We start from the raw sequence: 19,581 nt of genomic DNA, 5'->3' as shown, positions 1-19,581 counted from the left end.
TCCCAGAAATCATCACACATTCGCCATGTTTCTCTCCCACAGAATAATTGGTTGCATTGTTTCCATTTTTCCAACAAAAAAAACGAGCACTCTCCAAATGACTCGACCAGTATTTTGCATGTTAAAATGAAACCTCGTTCTCTTGGTCTCTGTTTTATCATAGCTCAGCAGTTCTCCCTAAGTCAAAGATATTTATTTTTCCTTCGAACGGTACTTTAGCATTAGAAAACGAAAGATGGACGAAATTCTTTCCTTAGCTGTGTGAAATCACCATTTGACCTCAAACGGTTTTACTCCATAGGGCCACAACACAGCGCAAGCAATTTAGTTGCCACTCAAATCTTCTCGCCACCTAAAACTCGCACAACGCTTTATTTAAGAGCTTGGGGTAAAACATGTATGAATCATGTTTTACCCCAATATCTTCGCGCTACCGGGTGACAAAATGTGCATTCTTCACTTATACCAGGACGTGCTCGCGCTTGCATGCATTATGTCGTGAGCCTCCTTTTGCAAGTTCTGCGCAAAGTCGTTCTGTCTCTCGTGCGCAGCGAGAAACATCTGTTGTGTCCTATTCCGCGGTTGTGTCTCAAATACGTGACTGCCGTTTTTTTTCTTTTTTTTGACTCGCGATGATAAGTCGATGAAATCGTTGCTTCACGTTCAGAACTCCCGTGCTTGTCTCAGCCATCCGTGCTTGTACCGCTTAGCCAACGTTGCCACCTGGTGGCAGTTTTTTTTTCTCAGCGCAAAATGCTTGGCCCCTTGGCCCACAATGATAGCAGATAGCCTCACTTCCGTTATTGTGTCATGTCGAATTTAGCCGCGTTTCCACCGCAGGAACTATACCCCGGAACTAGGAACCTTTTGAGGAACTCAGTGCGTTTCCACCGCAGGAACTAGGGTCTAAATTTAGTTCTGGGGGCTTTGTTTTACCCCCCAAAACGTTCCTGCTCGGGGGGTAGTACTTTCCGAAAGTACAGGAACCTTTTGGGTGGAGCTTGCAGCGCTGAACATTTCTGATTGGTCGAGTACTCGTAGCATTTGTGTTGTATTTATTTTCCGCCATTACCCGCCATGTTTGAAAATATGCAGCGGCAAACCAATTTATTTTCATAATAACTTCAAATCAAACTTGTATGTTATGCGGCGCAGTAGCCTACTTTTGGTTATAGCCTGTCAACGTCTTGGAATTATAACGTGTACTCTTCTGTTCTTTTCTTGCTTTAGTATTCGTTTTATAAAATGCTAAGCATTCGTGCTGGGACAGCATATTACGTCGGCTACCAAAACATTCAAACGGATTAATTCGGTTGCCGAATATTTTCTTCCGGATTTTCTTTGTTAGCCCGTTGTAATTGACTCAAAACGTTTGATACAGTTATGTGAGGTATGCGGTAGTTCTGCATAATTAACATTGGTGATACAGTACAAGCAAACTGGAAATCACCTTCCGCACTTTTTATCCGGGTAAAATAACAGGTTAATTCTAGTAATCTTCCCTTTAGCTTTTTCAGACTGCCGTAATTTTACTCAATTTTACTGCCATTTTTCAATTCCACGAAAAGACCAGGAAGACTATGGAGTCATTTATGGTGCATGGTTCGCATCTGGAGGGCACACTTCGCTGCTCGGCTAGCAGTAACTTCGAAGGAAAGCAAACGGTGGCTGTACCACTACTAATTTACATTTTCACGCAAGTCCGAGTTTTCGTTCTATTCTTGTCATTTTGCGATTAGCCTATATGGAATTGACGACGAGAAAGTAATAAAACAGCAAATTGTTTACAACGTGTGCATGTTTTCTGCTGTTAATGAATGTGTTTGAGAGGATATATGAAAATCAATAAATACAAAAGTAACCATATATAGTCATTGTTGGTAACCCGTTGTATATAAGTGGAATAAACCCCTTCGGGCTGTCCCGGTTATTAGAAAATAATGTAGGCTACTTCGGTGGTAGTATGGCGTTACAGAAGAAATCATATGACAGATGGACCGACGACAACGTCAGTGGGCTAATTTGCCTAATCTTCGCGGTACTTTAGACCCCGGTGGAAACGCAGACAACCATTGGCTGAAGGAACCTTTTAGTTCCTGGTAAAGTAGTTCCTGGGACTGAAAGTTCCGGGTAATTTTGGTGGAAACGCGGCTTTTGTGTACGGTGGTAAGAAGGATACAGCGTGCTACCGCGGGGGTCTTTTGATCTTTTTTTTCGCGTAATTCTCCCCAAACAGTTAAACTTTAAGATCTAGTATGCGCTTTCAGTCAGTCTAAGAGTTTAAATTTACTGACATGGTGCTGCATTATAGAGTGTACAGTCTCCTATCATTTTTTCCATCTGATGTATGACAACTTTCAACAGCCAATATAATTTTAGTGTGATAACATGTAATTCCAGAACTGACCATATTCAAGATACAACACATTTGCAACGTCTGTACATAGACTGTGTGTTACTTTTTGTTCATGTTTTAAATTTCGATAAATGGAATAGATTGTTTTGTGTATTTAGAGGTGGAAGGCATGGACACACACAGAATGACACATTATGCTGTGTGTGCCGACCGCAGACTCGGCGCTCCAGAACTAACAACCGCACAGTAAAATGTCCAATGTCAATTAATCGCTTAACAGATAACATTTGGTCCCACTCTGGAACCTGAGGCCAATTGTTATCTGTTATGAGTTGAATTAACAGTGTTAGAGTTGAAATAACACTGGACATTTTGCTGCGCACAAACCCGTTACTGAACGCAGTCGAAATCCCACTGTAAGGGACTCTAATTTCCCGCTGAAATAACGAACATTTCAAACTCGTATTCGTGTGCTTACTTATGGTAGTGGCACATATCCGCGTCTGACTTGCGGTGGAAATGTCAAATGAAACCGCTATCGCTCTCTACAAAATTTTAAATCCATTCCATATTTTACTATGAAACGTCAGCGCGAACAGCAGCGGAGCATGAAAAATGGTTTATGCGCGTGCAACGCTCCGCTCAGCGGCGGCTCGAGGACGGACGGGAACGGAACGCCTCGCAGTCGTTTCCTGGCAACGAAAGAGCGCTGTCAATCACGCCGATTAGCGAGACGCGACCAATTCCGGAGACTGCTGCCGGAGTAACGGATTATAACGCTGCCGAGAAAGTACAAATCCAGCAAAAGGCTTCAAGGAAACAGGGACCTAAAGCAAGATTAGGGAAGAAAGCCATTAACCCCCATAGCATTGCTCCCTGGCAGTCAACAGTTAAGATGAGGGGGGAGGAAAGCGTTTGCCGGAAGGGGGATTTATATCTGATAAATCCCAATGTCATGCTGCTCTGACGTTTCTGAGATTACACTTGAGAAAACTTTCAAGTGTTCTCGTTTTCTAATGCGAGTCACAGGCCTGATACGGACAGACATTTTCAACTTTGACGGACAGTCCCCATTTTATGCTCTTTCGTAATAGGCGTCACCCAATTTACGAAGTCATTTGCCACAGAGTGTATTACAAAAAACAAACAAATTGCAGCAGGTAATAACCTGTCTGAAGCAATAAAATGACTAATTCTGCCTCAGCAGCAGATCCAAAGGTCGTTTCCCGTAGAACACAGCCCATCTGTCACCATGGACAACGGAATCCTGACACACAAGCAAGCCCAGTTGAGGCTGATTGCAATTACCCCAGCTGTTCATCATTGCCTTAATCAAAAATATTTGAAAAGGTATATTGTTCAAGGCCTTCTGGGGGGATATGTCTACCTGGATGTGGCACCTACAGTAGGTGGGGGTCGTATAGCTACCAGTGAACTCAAGTAGAAGGATTTCCATTTTTAATTTGTTTGTGTCTTTTTAAAATTATTATTCTTAAGAAGGTTAGAACATAGGAATACATAATAATGAGAACCGCAACACTTATTTAGGCTCACCATTTACTAATACAGTGTGAGGCACTCACAGGTCTGGATTTGAAGACACTGCATATGAAGGATATTTGAAGTCAGGGATATTGAAATCTGGCCATAGCACTGCTGGTTTTCTCGTCTGCCTGATAGTCCATCGTTCAATAATGTCACTGATGGACCTTAGATTAGGTACACAGTAATCTAGGTACGTTTCACGAAGTAGGGTCACTGAGTTAGCTGGACAACTGCACTGGAGAAGACCCAGAACAGCTCCTTTTACTTCAGCCCATGTTCCAGATTTGGGAAGGTTCCAGGTTTGACTCAGTCGAAGTATTTACTGTCTACTAAACGTACTGCATACTGTTTAGCGCATACATTTTAGCATGCAACGAGCAATGTGCAGAAAAATATCCTCCATGCTGTTTTCAAACGGTTTTACGGAAGTGTCGTAGGACGTCCTGCCCTTGTAGCAAAAAGACCCAAACCTTTTGCCACCACGTCAGATGGTGTAACTGGTAGGGCTAATTAAGTAAGTATTAAGGCCAGCAGTTGGCCTGAAAACCAAAAACTGGCCCTTGTTGCCCACCCCTGCCTGAAGTGAAGTGTGTGAGCACGTTGGAGGAGGAGGAAGAGGGGGAGGAGGAGGAGCCGGGGGGGGGGGGGGGCAATCATGTTTATTAAATGCATTATGATTTCCTTCAGTAGGGTGCTGAATAATCAGTTCCGCTAATTCATGCGTCATTGCCAGTAACAAGTAAAAACAATGCAGCATTGATTAGAGTCACGGACAGATTTTTCCATTACACCCCTTAGCAGAGAGAACAAAACAAAAACAAAAAAAGAAAATGAAAAAAGAAGAGAAATAATTCAAACAGAATAGTATTTTTTATTTTTATATATTTGATACTCATACTCATTCATACTCTCACATGAGAGCCCCCCCCCCCCCCCCCTTCTCTCTGTAGGGTTCTGAGGTTGTGAAACCGGTGTTAGGTGCAGTCCATCGTCCGTCCATCCGCGTCAGTGCGGTCTCTTAACGATTATCAAGAATCAAAACGCGTTTTTTCTAGGCACTGCTCGCTAGCCATTCCCTGAGCGTCTCTGCCTCAGGATCTGTGTCCAGAGAGTGCATCATTTAACGGCTGCAGTTAGGTCTGCTGTGAAGGTTAATTAGGCTCGGCTTCTGTTAAGCCTGCTGTTGTGTGTCTTTGCTGTTGGTTCTGCGGAGTCAACATCTGGCAAGGCCAGAGGTCGGCCTTTTGGGAAATGCCTCCAGAGTCACTGTTGCAGAGTGACTTAGCACCAGGCTGCTGCCTATAATGGGCTCTCTGCCTGAGTTGCTACTGAGAACTCGGCATTCTTTCATTGCTTTTTGTGGCCACCTTGTGGTTTAGCGTGGTATTGCAGCAAGCGCCAAGATGGATTAATTCATCTCAGTTGGTTTTCCAGTTGTTTTTCACCGAGAACCTTGACTCAACAAAGACACTCCATTTGCCTAATACATGTTTCCTTGATTCCTCCATCCTTGTGTCCTTGCCTTGCATCCTCTGTTGGGTGGAGCTAAGGAGCAAGGAAAGGATGCCAGGAGTGAAAATAAGCGATTGAAATGAACCCATTGTCTTCTGTGCCAACTGAAACCTTCCCATCCCTGGGCGATGCCGGAGCCAACTGCATTCACCTGTGGAGCTGTGTGTCTGCAGGTTCAACTCCAGTCCTGGAGGGGGCGCTGTGTTCGCTGGTTTATCTCCAGTCCTAAGGGGCTGTAGTGTCTGCAGGTTAAACTCCAGTCCTGGGCGGACACTCCAAATTGAGGTGGGAATTGGATATATTCAGCCCCAACTACGAGGAGTCTTTTTTTTTTTTTTGAAAGATGACAACTACTGAGACTACTGGTTTTAATAGTGAGTTGTACATTCTTGGAGGTAGATGTCAACAACAGGGGTCTATGAGATAATTTTGTGGAAAATTAGTAATAGGTAATTGTATATGAGCACTTTATGTTGAGTTATAATTACATTCAAAACGGCAGTTCTAGGAACCAGTTGAGTCCGGGTGGACATTCTGCATTGGTATTAGTGTCCTGAAATAGAGCTACATTCCGGTGTAGGTCACAGTTCTCGGGAAAGATATTACATTACGTCAGATCTGACGTGAGCAAAGCCACGCTCGATCCAAACCAAGTAATAAATAAGATGAGCGAGGCGAAAAGTTTAAGCCTTTTGAGGGAGTAAAAAAACATCCAGATACCGCAGCATTCCTGATTTGTGAGGACAGCAACTCCCAGAGTTCACTGCACCGCTAATTCTTAAAATACTCTCTCTGTTGTTACGCAACTACGTGTTTTCACATCGTCTGTGTCAAAGTATTATCTTACACACCTGAGTGCAGGTAGGATGAATGCCCTGAAAACACTGCTGCTCAAATGGGGCACTCACTGACGTAGCCGGTTAGATTATCATTATCTTACAAATGTGATGTAATCAAAACAACATTCCAAGCCAGCAGGCATGCCACCATGCATCCTGCTCCTGTTGAATGGTTAAAGCTAAGCAGGAATGGGTGTGGTTAGTATGTGGATGGAAGACCTCTAGAGAAAACTAAGTTGAGCTGAAAGCAGTGTTGATGGGCCAATAGGGGCAATCCTCCCTTTGGGCAGTGATGGGGATACTGTGCTGTAGGAGATGTCCCCTTTCAGGTGAGACACAACCATGGATTCATTGTGGCAATTAAAGATCCCATGACACTCATTTCAAAGAGTAAGGGGTTCCCCAGTGTCCTGGCCAAATTCCCACCCTGGGTTTCACAACTTTCCACCTAATCATCTCCCAGACTAATCACCAAAGTTGAGTGTTCTGGCAGAAAATGGCTGCTGTGCATCCCCCAGGTGGGTGCTACACATTGGTGGCAGCCGAGGTGAATTTCCCCCTCATGGTTAAAAAAAAAATAGTGTACATTTTTTTGAAGTGCTATATAAATTTAATGAATTCTTATTCAGGTTGTTTTACATTTTATATCATCATACCTTCCCACAGTATATGTATTTATACAATACACATGCACGCAGGCATGCACACACACGCTCACACACACTCACACACACCCACACACACACACAACAATGTGGAATTTGCCACTTGAATTTAATTCATTAGTATCCTTGTACAACAGAGGACTGCACACCCCATCGATGATGACTTCACGTCCACCTTTGTTTGTTTTCTGTGAGCTCGTTGCCAGGAAATGAGAGTTCACTTTCCCTTGGACAGTGAAGCTCGCGACAGCAGTCTCCTGACAGCTGACCAACGCCCAACATCACAGCACAATGGTGGGAACAAGCTTCTTCAACTCTTGACATACAGTCTATCGGACAAAGTAGTTATTACGTTACATTATATTACCGCCATTTGGCCTACGCTCTTATCCAGGGATACTTACAACAGTCAATGTGTTTTCAAAGAGCTTCCCACCAACACAGAATATGCAATATAATATATACAGTTGCCAAGATGCTACCCTGCCAGCGCATTTACTTAGATTACAAAAGGGGTATTAATATATAGTTGTAAGTTATTTGTCTAGAACAAATGGATTTGTTCATTTTGCCAAGCTAATCACTGAAAGTCGTGAGGCCTGGACCTAACAGATGATTATCCTCGCCTCTAGCAGAACAGGTGCGTTGTGGGTATTCCTATGTGGTCACATTCAAATGGAAGGTAAAGGAAACATCTTTGGTGCAGTCTACAGTTTAATTACATCAAGCATTTTTGCTCATTAACCCTAACCCCATTTATACACTGTACTCACGTAAACATGAATACACGTTTAACAAGAAAATGTTTTTAAAATAAAGTCTTGTGCAATGATTTAATACATTTTTGATTGTCAACCGGTCAGATAAGATATTACAACGGTTGGCTATTACTGAACATAAAATAAATCTCAAACCATACATAATCCAAAATATTGCCAGCTGCAAACTACAACTAGAAAATGTTATGAAATCACACATCAAGTCATCAGAACTAGCATTCACAACCAACCAACTCAATCACAACCAAGCAACTGGGCTGACGGGTCACAGATGTTATTTAACATTTCTCGAGTGTATTTCTATCGTGTTAAAATAGACCACGTTTCGATACGAAGCAAGCAGTGGAGTTTAATTTGAATCGATAATTGGTCCAGTCGCTCCATTTATACAGCGAGGATTGTCTCTTTAAAAAAAGAAAACAGTCCTGCGTTCTCGTGTTCTCAAACACGTCCGCGCCCCCGTCAAGCGAGCGAAGCTGCTGACTGCCTAACCAGTGTACAATGAAAGCCCTGTCAAAATTCACTGCAACAGGCTCAGTCTTCACAACAGAAAACTAACTAGCCAACAGCGAGGCTTTTAAGTTCCCCATAGTATTAGTCGCCGCTTTGATTGAAATAAAATCGCTGGCGAACGCCGGTAAGCATAAGATTTTTTGTATAATTTCTGGATATTGTCGCACCCACAGTGTGTTATGGTAGGCCGCAGTCTTTGTGTTTAACGCATGGGTATTGCATTCTTGGCGGACCGTGTCGATTATGGGCGCCGAGCAGTGTGGTCTTAACAATACGCATACTTTGTTTGATCGACCACTGGTTATATTTAGCTTTTTTGATAGTCATCCCTATGCAAGTTGTTCCTGACGTCTCGCGAATCCTGTGGACTAACGCTAGCATTACATAATATGCAAACCACCCACTTCTGCTAATTTGTTTAACCAGCTAGCTTCCCGTCTAACGTTAGCTCATAAATAGTCGGTTTTTGTGACTATGTTAAATGTAACAACTGTATTTAGCTTACGATCATCAGAGAAACCCAACGACATTGTCAACAACTAGCCAGCTAATCAACCAGCTTAGGTTGCCAAATTGCATACAAAGTTGCTTCTCATGGTGTTAGCAGGGCAATATTATTAGGCTAAGTAGCAGTAGGTTTTTGTGGCAAATTTATTCAGTTAGGTTTGTTACCCAACATTCTGCTAATGAACTTTTTTGACCTTGATGACAGTAGAATGGCGATGATAACAGCATTGCATCGGAGTAATGACTTTACCTCCGTTTTGCATGCTTTCAAAGCACATAAGGTTAAATGGCTAATGTTTTCAAAGCAACGTATCTAAACACTTCCGCGAGTTCCAAACCCCTGTCCGCCTGACTTCTGCGCCCGGGCTCCACCAACATTCGTTTGCTAGCTGGTACATCGTTGTGGTAACCACAGTTCTAGCTAGTAAACAGAAGTTTTGAATTGCAGTATTAAGACGTTTCAGCCGACTGCAGCCAAATCTGCTTCGAAAATTGGTCAACGCTACTCTTTAATTTTGGTGATCGATTTTAATTTTTAGTAAGTTGCATAGATACCAGCCAACGATAGTTGTTTTTTGGAGCAATACCACGGAACATTCCACAACTGAGTTCAATTGAATTCGTCTCGTCAGACACAGTCAGTACCATTGAAACTAGAAAAAGCACACATAATAGTAATGTTGCTTGAATGGGCTCGTTTAACCTGTGATTGTGGCAGTCTCAGGTCGTAAATACTGAGTGGTTTATTGGATGGAACTAGAATCCTCTGTTAAACCACACGCGCAGCTGTGTGAAAACGTGTTGCTGTTACCGTCGAATCCCCTGGCGCCCCACTTAACCAGTGATCAGACAATCTACAGGTGCTTGCGACTTATTTACATTATGTTCGCCCAAAAACATATACATTTCTTAAAAATGCAAGTACACAGAATGACGACCAAAGGGCGCGTTTCACTAACTGTGTGCAAATGCAACAGTCGATGTTATGCTTGGAGTTTGTACTCAGTGACCACCACGTGAGATGGTGCTAATCCTGTTTCAGTTTATTTAAATTGAGGCATATCGCGGTGAAGCGAAGTTTAAGATCAGGAAACAGACGTGTTATGTGTGCACGATGAGTCAGTTCATGTTGGCATCGAATTGTTTTTTTAAATCACATTTGCAGTTTTATTCGACATGACATGGGTTGCACATTTTGCCTGTTAGCATGCAAAGCCAAGTAAATGAGATCTTCAATTAAACTGGGGGTTCCAGTATGCTTAAATTAACACCTGAGTTTGACGGGCGCATAGGTATGTCTTCAATTTGGCTCTAAGCGGACGTGATCAAACTTGTGCTGGCGTGACTCACCCTTATCTATTGAGCTGAATTTATCTCCGCTATTTGTCTGTGAAGTACCCATAACCTGAGTGTGCACGCTGCGTAGCCTAGCGAGCCATATCCTAGCCCATATCCATCAAGGGAAGGCCCTGTCCATCTTGACGTGATGTGTGACGTCACAGAGTGGAGCTCAGCTCGGTTCGTGGGTGAAGACTGAACAGATAGACTCTTCATCCTGTTGGGCTAAGTGCCCTGAAAGCTACCTTGAAACAAAGGGCCTCTGTTTACCCATCCTGCTAGGCTCCTTAACGTCAGCTATCCAGTTAGGCTAGGGCAGGTGTTGCTAACAATGTGTTCATCTATTTGACTTAAGTTTCAACGGTTCTACCCTGATGATTGTATCCAAGCTATTCCTAGTCTCACCTCATTAATCTTGTTGTGCGCCGATAAACTGCAATGCCTCTAAGTAGTGCCAGTTGGTAAGAGAGGTAATTCCTGTTCAAGAAGTGGACGGCGTAGTGTGAAACTGTACGCTTAATTAATTATGTCAGTGTATATTTTGTACATGCTGACAGAATGCATAACGGTCTGTGTTTTTAACGGTCTTGTGGGTTTGAGCTGGCTTTGCCGACAGTGGACCTCCTCCTTATCCGAATTTCTGCTGTACCCCGGGCCTGTAATCGGACAAATAGGCAGTTCTTACGTCATATCGCTAAATGTTGATTTACGGATTGCACGTGGGAATTCTCAGCTGAAACGCAGCCAAGCTCTGTGGTCACGCTTCAGCGCACCTGGGCGCTCCTGTTACTCGGTGTTTTTTTATTTTTATTTTTTTTATTTCGTTCTTCGGCCAGGTGCCAAGGGTGTTTCCCGCTGACAGGGGAGGAAGCACAGCAGGTGCACGCGCGCAGCCAGGCGACCAGCGCTGGGTGTGTCCGGAATGGCGGGCGGACGGAGGGGAGCCAATCGCACCTCTTACTGCCGCTCTCCCTTGAGCAGCGAACCGGGCTCGGTCGGCAACGGCAACCACTCCACCAGCTCCCCGGTGACGGGGGTGCGGTCCCGGACCAGGTGAGTGCGATCACGGTGTGTCACACCTTGGTGCCTGGAGTTTTCTGATTGACAGCTGGTTACAGTGTTATTGCACGCTGGGGTAAGGGATTTCAGCCAGTGTCAGCTACTGAAGGGGATGTCAGTGTAGTGTAATGGTCAGGCAATTGTTGTTTTTGTTGTTGAGTTATCACAAGTTGTTCCAGTTAAAAGCATCTTCCCTGTCAGTAGTTCCCAAACTTTTTCACCCTGTGGCCCGGGAATACCGAGTCTTAAAGTCTCAGCGACTCCGACATCAACGTACATTTCGTCATGACTAACTGTAATGTAACATACATTCCTTCTAGAGCTATCGCCAATCTTACAATTTTACCATAGCTCTTAACAGTGCCTCGTCAACTTTGGCTGTTAGAAGCAACCAGGGGCCTCCCATAAGCCTGGGGTCTCCTTAAATGTGTGTCAGCTGATAGCCACAGCAGCCTGCAGAAATGTTGATTTTGTGTGTGTGTGTGTGCGTGTGTTTGTGCGTATGCGCGTGTGTGTGTGTGCATCTGTGCGTGCGCACGTGTGTCATCTGTGACGATATTGGTGACTCGTGTGTGTACATCATTGTCTGGTGTGTGTGTTGCCACTTTAGTGTGTTACGCATATCTTAGCGTGTGTATTTGTGTTGCAACGGTGTGCTGTGTGTGATGTGTTTGTGTGTGCGATAGCCGCAGCTGCAGTGCGATTGTGTGTGTGTGTGTGTGTGTGTGTGTGTGTGTGTGCGTGCGCGCGTGCGTGCGTGTGTGTGCATCTGTGTGTGTGTGTGTGTGTGTGCGCATCTGTGCGTGTGTGTGTGCGCGCATCTGCGTGTGTGTGCATCTGTGCGCGTGTGCGTGTGTGTGTGTGTCCGTGGGCCAGGAGCGGGTCCGGCACGGGGATCTCCAGCCCCCCCTTGGCGGCGCAGACGGTGGTCCCGCTCAAGCACTGCAAGATCCCCGACCTCTCCATGGACCGGAACGTTCTGTTCGAGCTCCACCTCTTCTTCTGCCAGCTCATCGCGCTCTTCGTCCATTACGTCAACATCTACAAGACCGTCTGGTGGTACCCTCCCTCCCACCCGCCCTCGCACACGTCTCTGGTGAGTCCGGCGATGTCACCGGCGGCGGCGCCGGCGGTTCCGCTCGGCCCTCTGGGGCCCGGGTTCGGCTGCGGGAACTCCGCCTTTCGTTATCGGGTGAATCGGGTCCTGGTGGGACGCTTGGCTTTCTTCACCGGTCACGTCATATTTCTTTAGAAACGACGTCGCTGTCGCTGTCCGTTTCCTGTCTCTCCCGAAATTCGCCTGCGTCGTCTGGCAGTTCCCAGGTCCCTGCCAAGAATTACGTTTGTCTGAATCTGTGAGACTTTATTGAATCCCTGACTCCATTTACATAAACAAAGTTAACAGATTAAACAGTTTAAACTGCATAATTTTTGAGTGTGGTCCAGAGTTTTTCATTTATTTCTCGCCTGAATGTGAGCAGCACATGGGAATGTGTTCGTAAAGGTCCTGTGCTGGATGTGAGAAACTCGGAACTCTCCCAAATCTGGAACCTGGACTGGAGTAAAAAGAGCTGTTCCTGGATTTACTTAGCACAGCTATCCAGCTAATTCAATTTAGCTGAAGTTCAGTTGCTTCTGAATTTAAGATGCCACAATCCAAATCCGAACCGGATAATCTTAAATTGCGGGCGTGTTCTGAAGTTGTGTTTCTGGGTATTGCAAACTTGTTGTGGTCCTTCATGAACTGCCGCCGTGGTTCTCAGCATTTTAAATGTACGCCCAAGTTGTCATGGTTATTCCCATTGTTTTGCTCTCTTGTGACCAAGCTGTATGAAACTTCTTATAATTTCACGATGTAGTTCACTAGATGTTCTTTGCATGTTTTTGGCATTAATTCATTCCCTTTGTTAGATTTTGACTGGACACGTAGCATTGACTGATATCTGAATGTGATCTCTTTCAGAATTTTCACCTCATTGACTATAACATGCTGGTGTTCACCATCATTGTGCTGGCTCGCAGGCTGATTGCCGCAATAGTGAAAGAGGTAAGTACCCCTCCTCTGGGTGTGTGCGCTTTCATATGTGCATGTGTGTGTGTGGACATGCGCGTGTGTTTTCATGCTTATGTGTGTGTGTGTATGTTCATGTGTGTCTGTTCACAAGCGTGTGTGTTTTCGTGTGTGTGTGCGTGCATGCGTGTGTGTGTTCATGCATATGTGTGCGCTTTCATATGTGCGTGTGTGTGTGTGTGTGTGTATGTGCGTGTGTTTGTGTTCATGCATGTGTGCACTTTCATATGTGTGTTTGTGTGTGTGTTCATGCATGTGTGTGTTTTTTCAAGGGCGTGTGTGGATGTGTTTGAGTCCGCGGGTGGTAAACAGACTGAGTGGTGTGAGACGCTTTGGGAAGCGTTTGAGCGCTGTGTGTGTGTGTCTGTGTCTGTGGCCATATGTGAACAGAGCTGTTCATTTCTGCTCATGCCTGTGTGTATGCGATTGTGTGGGATGATAAGAGAATGTGTGAAATGTTAGGGGAAGCTGACAGTGGTGTGTCTCTCTCTCTCTCTCTCCCCCCTCCCTCTCCCTCCCTTTCTCGCGCTCTCTCTTTCTCTCTCTCTCTCTCTTTCCAGGCCTCTCAGAGCGGGAAGCTCTCGTTCCCGCACTCCATCTTCCTGGTGACGGCGCGCTTCGCTGTGCTCACGCTGACGGGCTGGAGCCTGTGCAGATCGCTCATTCACCTCTTCAGGACGTACTCCGTCCTCAATCTGCTCTTCCTGTGCTACCCGTGAGTATGGCGCTGACATGGTCGTGACATCACAATGCCCGCTCCGTTCCATCCTCAACCTTCTGTTCTTCTGCTACCCGTGAGTGTGGGGGATGTCACTGTGACATCACAATGCCCGCTCCATTCCATCCTCAACCTTCTGTTCTTCTGCTACCTGTGAGTGTGGGACATGCCACTGTGACATCACAATGCCAACTCCATTCCATCCTCCACATCCTTTTTCTCCACCAATCATCGCTGGTGTTGTTCTGTTTATCCCCAACGTGGTCCTTGATTGGTGCAGCTCCTCTCTGGTTTCCAAGCAACAGGTGATGACAGAAGTGTCCTGTCCCTGTTGTATTATCCATAAGCTACCATTATAAGTGTGGATGAGATCACTGTGATAGCCCAGTGCCCATTTTGTTACATCCTCATCCCCTTTCTTTGTTGCTCTTTCTTCACATTACATTGATTTAGCAGATTCTCTTAGCTGTCCCACCTGGTTGCTGGGGAAACGCGTTGACACCTTTAGTCACCAGTAGGCAGCCCCCCCTCTAAGCCAGGTTCTACCTTTCTTTCCACTGGAGATTTCCTCACTTGTTGGTGTTTGGGGGGATCAGGTTTTCCTGTAAAGTGGCTTTGTGGCAGTGGTTCTGTAAAAAGCGTTTCGCAAATAAAAATGTAATGAAATTTAAAAAAAATAACAACAAAAGATGTCTCCCACGCGCGCACACAGGTTCGGCATGTACATCCCCTTCTTCCGGCTGAACTGCGACTTCCGGCGCGCGGGGACCCTGTCGCCCATCACCAGCATCGGGTCGAAGGAGGTGGGGGGCGTGGCCGGGGGGCGGGACTACCTGACGGTGCTGAAGGAGACGTGGAAGCAGCACACCAGCCAGCTGTACGGCGTGCAGGTCATGCCCACCCACGCCTGCTGCCTCTCCCCCGACCTCATCCGCAAGGAGGTGGAGTACCTGAAGATGGACTTCAACTGGAGGATGAAGGAGGTGCTGGTCAGCTCCATGCTCAGCGCGTACTACGTCGCCTTTGTGCCCGTCTGGTTCGTCAAGGTGGGTGACCTGTCCTCCCCCCAACCCCCCCCATCTTAGTCTGTCAAGGTTGGGTGACCTGTTCTCCCCCAACCCCCATCTAGTCGTCAAGGTGGTACCTTCCCCCCATCTAGTCTGTCAAGGTGGGTGACCTGTCCCATCTTAGTCGTCAGTGGTGACCTGTCCTCCCCCCAACCCCCCCCCCCCACCCCCCATCTTAGTCGTCAAGGTGGGTGACCTGTCTTCCCCAACCCCCCCATCTAGTCTGTGTGGGTGACTGTCTCCCCCAACCCCCCCCCATCTTAGTCTGTCAAGGTGGTGACCTTCTTCCCCAACACCCCACCCACTGTTTATGGTGGACCCCCTCCCCCAACCCCACCCCACCACCGTCCCCCTCAACTTTGTTTGTCAAGGTGGGTGACCTCTCATTTCCCCAAGTTCACTGTAACGGAGCTTTTGTGGGTTCAAGAGGGCTCCAGTGCTTTTTTAAATTTTTTTAATTAAAGCGGTGCTTATAAAGGAGTTATAGTGCTCTTATGAAGCATTATTCATAGACAGCGTTAATTTAATTTCACTTGCAGTAAGAGAGCGAGTACAGTGTACGTCTCCCTGGAAACGCGTTGTTTTGATTCTTTTCTTTTTTGGCATTCAGCCAGCGCCCCTCTCCTGAGCGACATATGGTGCACGCGCAAGTGCAAAGGTCAGGGGATCGAAGGTCACGAATTCCCTAGACAGGAAAAGCGTAGTCCTGAGAGAGACTGCAAGTGTGCAGACTCAATTGACAACTCCCTTACTGAACACTAAACTGGTTATACAAACCAATTACAAAACGGCTCTAATGAGCATTATGTTTTGCAAACGAGATGTGCGATGTGCTAGCATTTTGGCAAATTATGTCACGAGTTAAAAAAATAAAAATAAATAAATAAATTTTCAGTACAGAAACAAACTGTTAGTTCGGTCAGTATGTCTCAGTGTGCTCATGACAACCCTGCCTGACTGCAGTCACATCGGTGATGCTGACGTAGACGGTAGTAACGCTGTATGGTGAGGTAAATGGGATAGCTAGGCTACACCCTGTTCTTTCCTGCTTCTCCGTCTGTTGGCCCCACTTGGGAGTGGTTTTTTGGTCAATTTTCTTTTTTTAGCGTTGCAATAAAAATAACAGCAGAATAACACGGATCAGCGATGTGTAATTATGGATTAATGGGGAAAAAACGTGTTGGGGATTACACGATTTGGCAGTTTGTCTTCGTACGAACTGCCAAATGGCGTTATAATGATTTTGATGATACGTCGTTATGATTTAATGGAAAACAATGTATCGCGGAGAGCACGATTTGGCAGTTGGTCTTGGTGTGTGAAATGCCAAAACCCTTAATATCTCAGGCTAACTGTACTCGGAGAGTAGCAAAACACTTGCATTGTAGCTCACAGGGCTCCACAGTGCTCCCATTTTAGGAGCATTTGCTCCCGAAAATGGATTTGTGCTAACCGTAAAAATAGTTTAGGAGCGCATCTACTGACTGGGATGCATCCGTGCGCTCCCAACTTTTTCCAGTTTGGGGCACAATACGCTCCATGGGGAAAAAAATATTAGCATTGAGCCCTTGTTCAGATTCTCAGAAGAATACGTTAAAGGTTGCTGGAGTCGTCACTTCCCTTCAATGCAATTGCTTTAGTGTGGCTTATCTGAGGCTACGGTTTGTCCTGTCGTACCGTGAACTTTATCCCTGCTACGGCTAACGATAAATAGAAAGTATTATTGGTTATGAATTATAAATTACTCCTTTTTTTTTTTTTTCCAACTTTATAAAAAATTTTAGTAAGTCTTTGCTTTTACTGGCCCGGTCAGCGCAGACCGCGGTCATGGCTGTTCGCTCGGCCGACAGTTTTTACCCAGAGGCCTCCGGTAACGCGGTGCGTTCCCGCCTCTTCTTCCCCCTCCCCCCCGGCAGAGCACGCAGTACGTGGACCGGCGCTGGTCCTGCGAGCTCTTCATCCTGGTTTCGGTCAGCACCTCCGTCACGCTCATGAGGCACCTGCTGCCCCCCCGGTACTGCGACCTGCTCCACAAGGCCGCCGCCCACCTGGGCTGCTGGCAGAAAGTGGACCCCTCCCTCTGCTCCAACGTCCTCCAGCACATGTAGGTCACTGTTTAATTCTTGTTTTTATTGTTAATAAGTCAATATATGTTTATATTAAACTGTTTCACATAAGATGTGTATTTTAATTTATACCGTTGTATTTTTATTCTACAGGCAATAGTTTTAAAGCATGAAATGGTACATCTGTGTTATTAAAATAGATGCTAAAATAGTATACCAGGGCCACCCAACCCTGTTCCTGGAGATCTGCTGTCCTGTAGGTTTTAACTCAGACTCTAGTCTGGCACAACTGATTCTCCTAATCAGCAGCTCAACAAGATCTCTAGCTGTTGAATGAGGTGTGCTTTGTTAGGGTTAGATTGAAAACCTACAGGATGGTACATCTCCAGTCACAGGGCTGGGTAGCCCTGTAAGTACACAATGATGCAGATTTACTTGGGCCCGACTCAGTTAAAAAACGTTTTAACTGGGTCTTTCATGCTCCAGAAAGGACAGATAAATGTGTAAAGATTTTAGTCGAAATTAGTTGAATAATAATGATGCTTATGTCATTTGAGCTTCTCCGGGTTTTATTAGAAGCAGGTGATTCTCCTGAGCCCCCTGCTGGTGGATGTGTCTCACTGCACTAACCTGCTTCCATTAAATGGTAAATGGTAAATGGACTGCATTTATATAGCGCTTTTATCCAAAGCGCTTTACAATTGATGCCTCTCATTCGCCAGAGCAGTTAGGGATTAGGGGTTAGGTGTCTTGCTCAAGACACCTGACACCCAGGCGGTTTGAACCGGCAACCCTCCGACTGCCAGACAATCGGTCTTACCTCCTGAGCTATGTCGCCCCTTTTAAGACCTGGAGTGGCTCAAAATGCAGTGCATAGGTTATTTTAAACAATCAAACCTTCAACCTTGCTTTATTCGCGATTTTCTGTGTATTTATATTGTATCGGTTGCCATATTGTACAAAAAAAAAAGCTAGACGTCTCATGAGGAACCGTGATGTATGCATGATTAAAGACATCATGATTTGGGCCCGCTCCCATGTACAAGTGTGTTAATCACCAGCCACAGTCCTGTCTGTTTTGGGGGCTAATCAAGGTCTCAGAAGTCAACAGTGTTATGGAGGTCTCATTTATGGGTCTCATGAGAACCCCATAAGTTATGGGACCTCCCCCCCCCCCCTTACCAAATTTTGGGGAACCCCTGCTGTACTTTACCATGTTTTTTTTTTTTTTTTTAACCCCTCGCAGATGGACAGAGGAGTACATGTGGCCCCAGGGGGTCCTGGTGAAGCACAACAAGAACGTGTTCAAAGCCATGGGCCACTACAACGTAGCAGTGCCTTCGGACATCTCCCATTACCGATTCTACGTGAGTACCGTGGCGGGCTAGCCCCGCTGGCTCGGCTTCCGTCACCGGAGCGGAAGGCTTTTGGGGTTTGCGATCAGGCTTGGCTCCCGTTTACAAAATGGGCTGTCGCGGAGCGCCTGATAAGAAGACATTTTCCAAACAGGAATTGAAGAAAGCGGAAGAAGAAGCCACGTGTTTTCCCGCTTTAGGGGAAACTGTCGCTTTCTGTGGTGGGAGTGTCCCGGTTGTAGAGGGGGTGTCCAGGCCTGTAGTGGAGCGTGTGGTTATTTAAACTGCTGTCCCTCCCGTGCCATGTAGTTAGAAGGCTGTTTATCTCTAGCCGCAGTGCGAGATTGACAAGTTACCTGTAATAAAAATTGTGGTTTTAGTGCAAAATTGCCAGTGAGAGAATGGTTCTGTAAGTCATCATATTCTGGGAAAGAAATCATTTTAAGGATGAAAAAAGAGGCATTATTTGTGGAGAGATTTTAGGGTGATCACCTTGGAAAACTTCACCCTAGGTTTTACTGAATTGTGTCCTGTGAAAAGTGGTCTTGGATCAGAGGCCACATTGCACTCAAAATGGTTGGGGTGACAGTCCAGTTATAAATACGCACGGTATGCAAGTGTACTGCTGTGACCATGTCGCCATCTTGTGGTGGAGCTTTGTGTTTTTTCTCTCCACGGTGAAATAAAACAAACGTTCCGGGTGTTCATTAGTCCGAGAGGAAACTCCTGTTTTAACGGCCCTGTTCGCTGATAAAACGCTCTCTTCTCTTTCGCAGTTTTTCTTCAACAAGCCGCTGCGAATATTAAACATCCTCATAATTCTGGAGGGAGCGATGATATTCTACCAGCTGTACTCCCTGATGTGCTCGGAGAAGTGGCATCAGACCATATCCCTGGCATTAATTCTGTTCAGCAACTACTACGCCTTTTTCAAACTGCTTCGGGACAGAATAGTTCTGGGGAAGGCCTACTCGTACATGAACAGTTCGGCCGACCAGAAGATAAGTTAACTCTCCCTTGTTCGGCCTTTTGGGGAAAATGAGAAATGCGCATGAGAGCTTTGTATTTTTTCTACAGTTGGATTTTTTTTTTTTGTGTTGTTGATGTTTTTTTTTGTTCTGATCTGCCATAAATAAAGAAGAAGCATATTTTTGTATTCCCTTAATGACTGGTATTCTCCTTGATTTGTGT

At 45.6% G+C, this 19,581-nt stretch overlaps 1 protein-coding gene across 3 annotated transcripts; it reads left to right on the top strand.

Moving 5' to 3' along the window:
• Positions 1-8,141: 8,141 nt before the first annotated feature.
• Positions 8,142-19,555, top strand: tmem39b (transmembrane protein 39B). Of its 3 annotated transcripts, none has more exons than XM_064302904.1 (9): positions 8,142-8,333; positions 10,917-11,107; positions 11,990-12,209; positions 13,077-13,160; positions 13,745-13,899; positions 14,615-14,948; positions 16,886-17,073; positions 18,282-18,402; positions 19,167-19,555. In XM_064302904.1, the coding sequence occupies exons 2-9, from the start codon at positions 10,977-10,979 to the stop codon at positions 19,398-19,400; spliced, it is 1,467 nt and encodes a 488-aa protein (XP_064158974.1). In that variant the 5' UTR covers positions 8,142-8,333; positions 10,917-10,976; the 3' UTR covers positions 19,401-19,555. The 3 variants fall into 3 exon arrangements, with proteins under 3 accessions (XP_064158974.1, XP_064158960.1, XP_064158967.1); XM_064302890.1 differs by having other exon boundaries at positions 10,891-11,107; XM_064302897.1 differs by lacking the exon at positions 8,142-8,333 and adding an exon at positions 9,040-9,576 and having other exon boundaries at positions 10,891-11,107.
• The last annotated feature ends 26 nt before the right edge of the window (positions 19,556-19,581 follow it).

This window comes from Anguilla rostrata, chromosome 1, assembly GCF_018555375.3.
Source record: "Anguilla rostrata isolate EN2019 chromosome 1, ASM1855537v3, whole genome shotgun sequence".
Classification (NCBI taxonomy): Eukaryota; Metazoa; Chordata; class Actinopteri; order Anguilliformes; family Anguillidae; genus Anguilla; species Anguilla rostrata.
Note: the sequence above shows the minus strand (reverse complement) of the source record. Positions and strands in the feature narration are given on the sequence as shown.

Coding starts and splice junctions, on each gene's coding strand:
- tmem39b (XM_064302904.1), top strand. CDS start 10,977: ATGGCGGGCGGACGGAGGGGAGCCAATCGCACCTCTTACTGCCGCTCT. Junction 13,161..13,744: donor TTGCCGCAATAGTGAAAGAG/GTAAGTACCCCT, acceptor CTCTCTTTCCAG/GCCTCTCAGAGCGGGAAGCT. Junction 18,403..19,166: donor TCTCCCATTACCGATTCTAC/GTGAGTACCGTG, acceptor TCTCTTTCGCAG/TTTTTCTTCAACAAGCCGCT.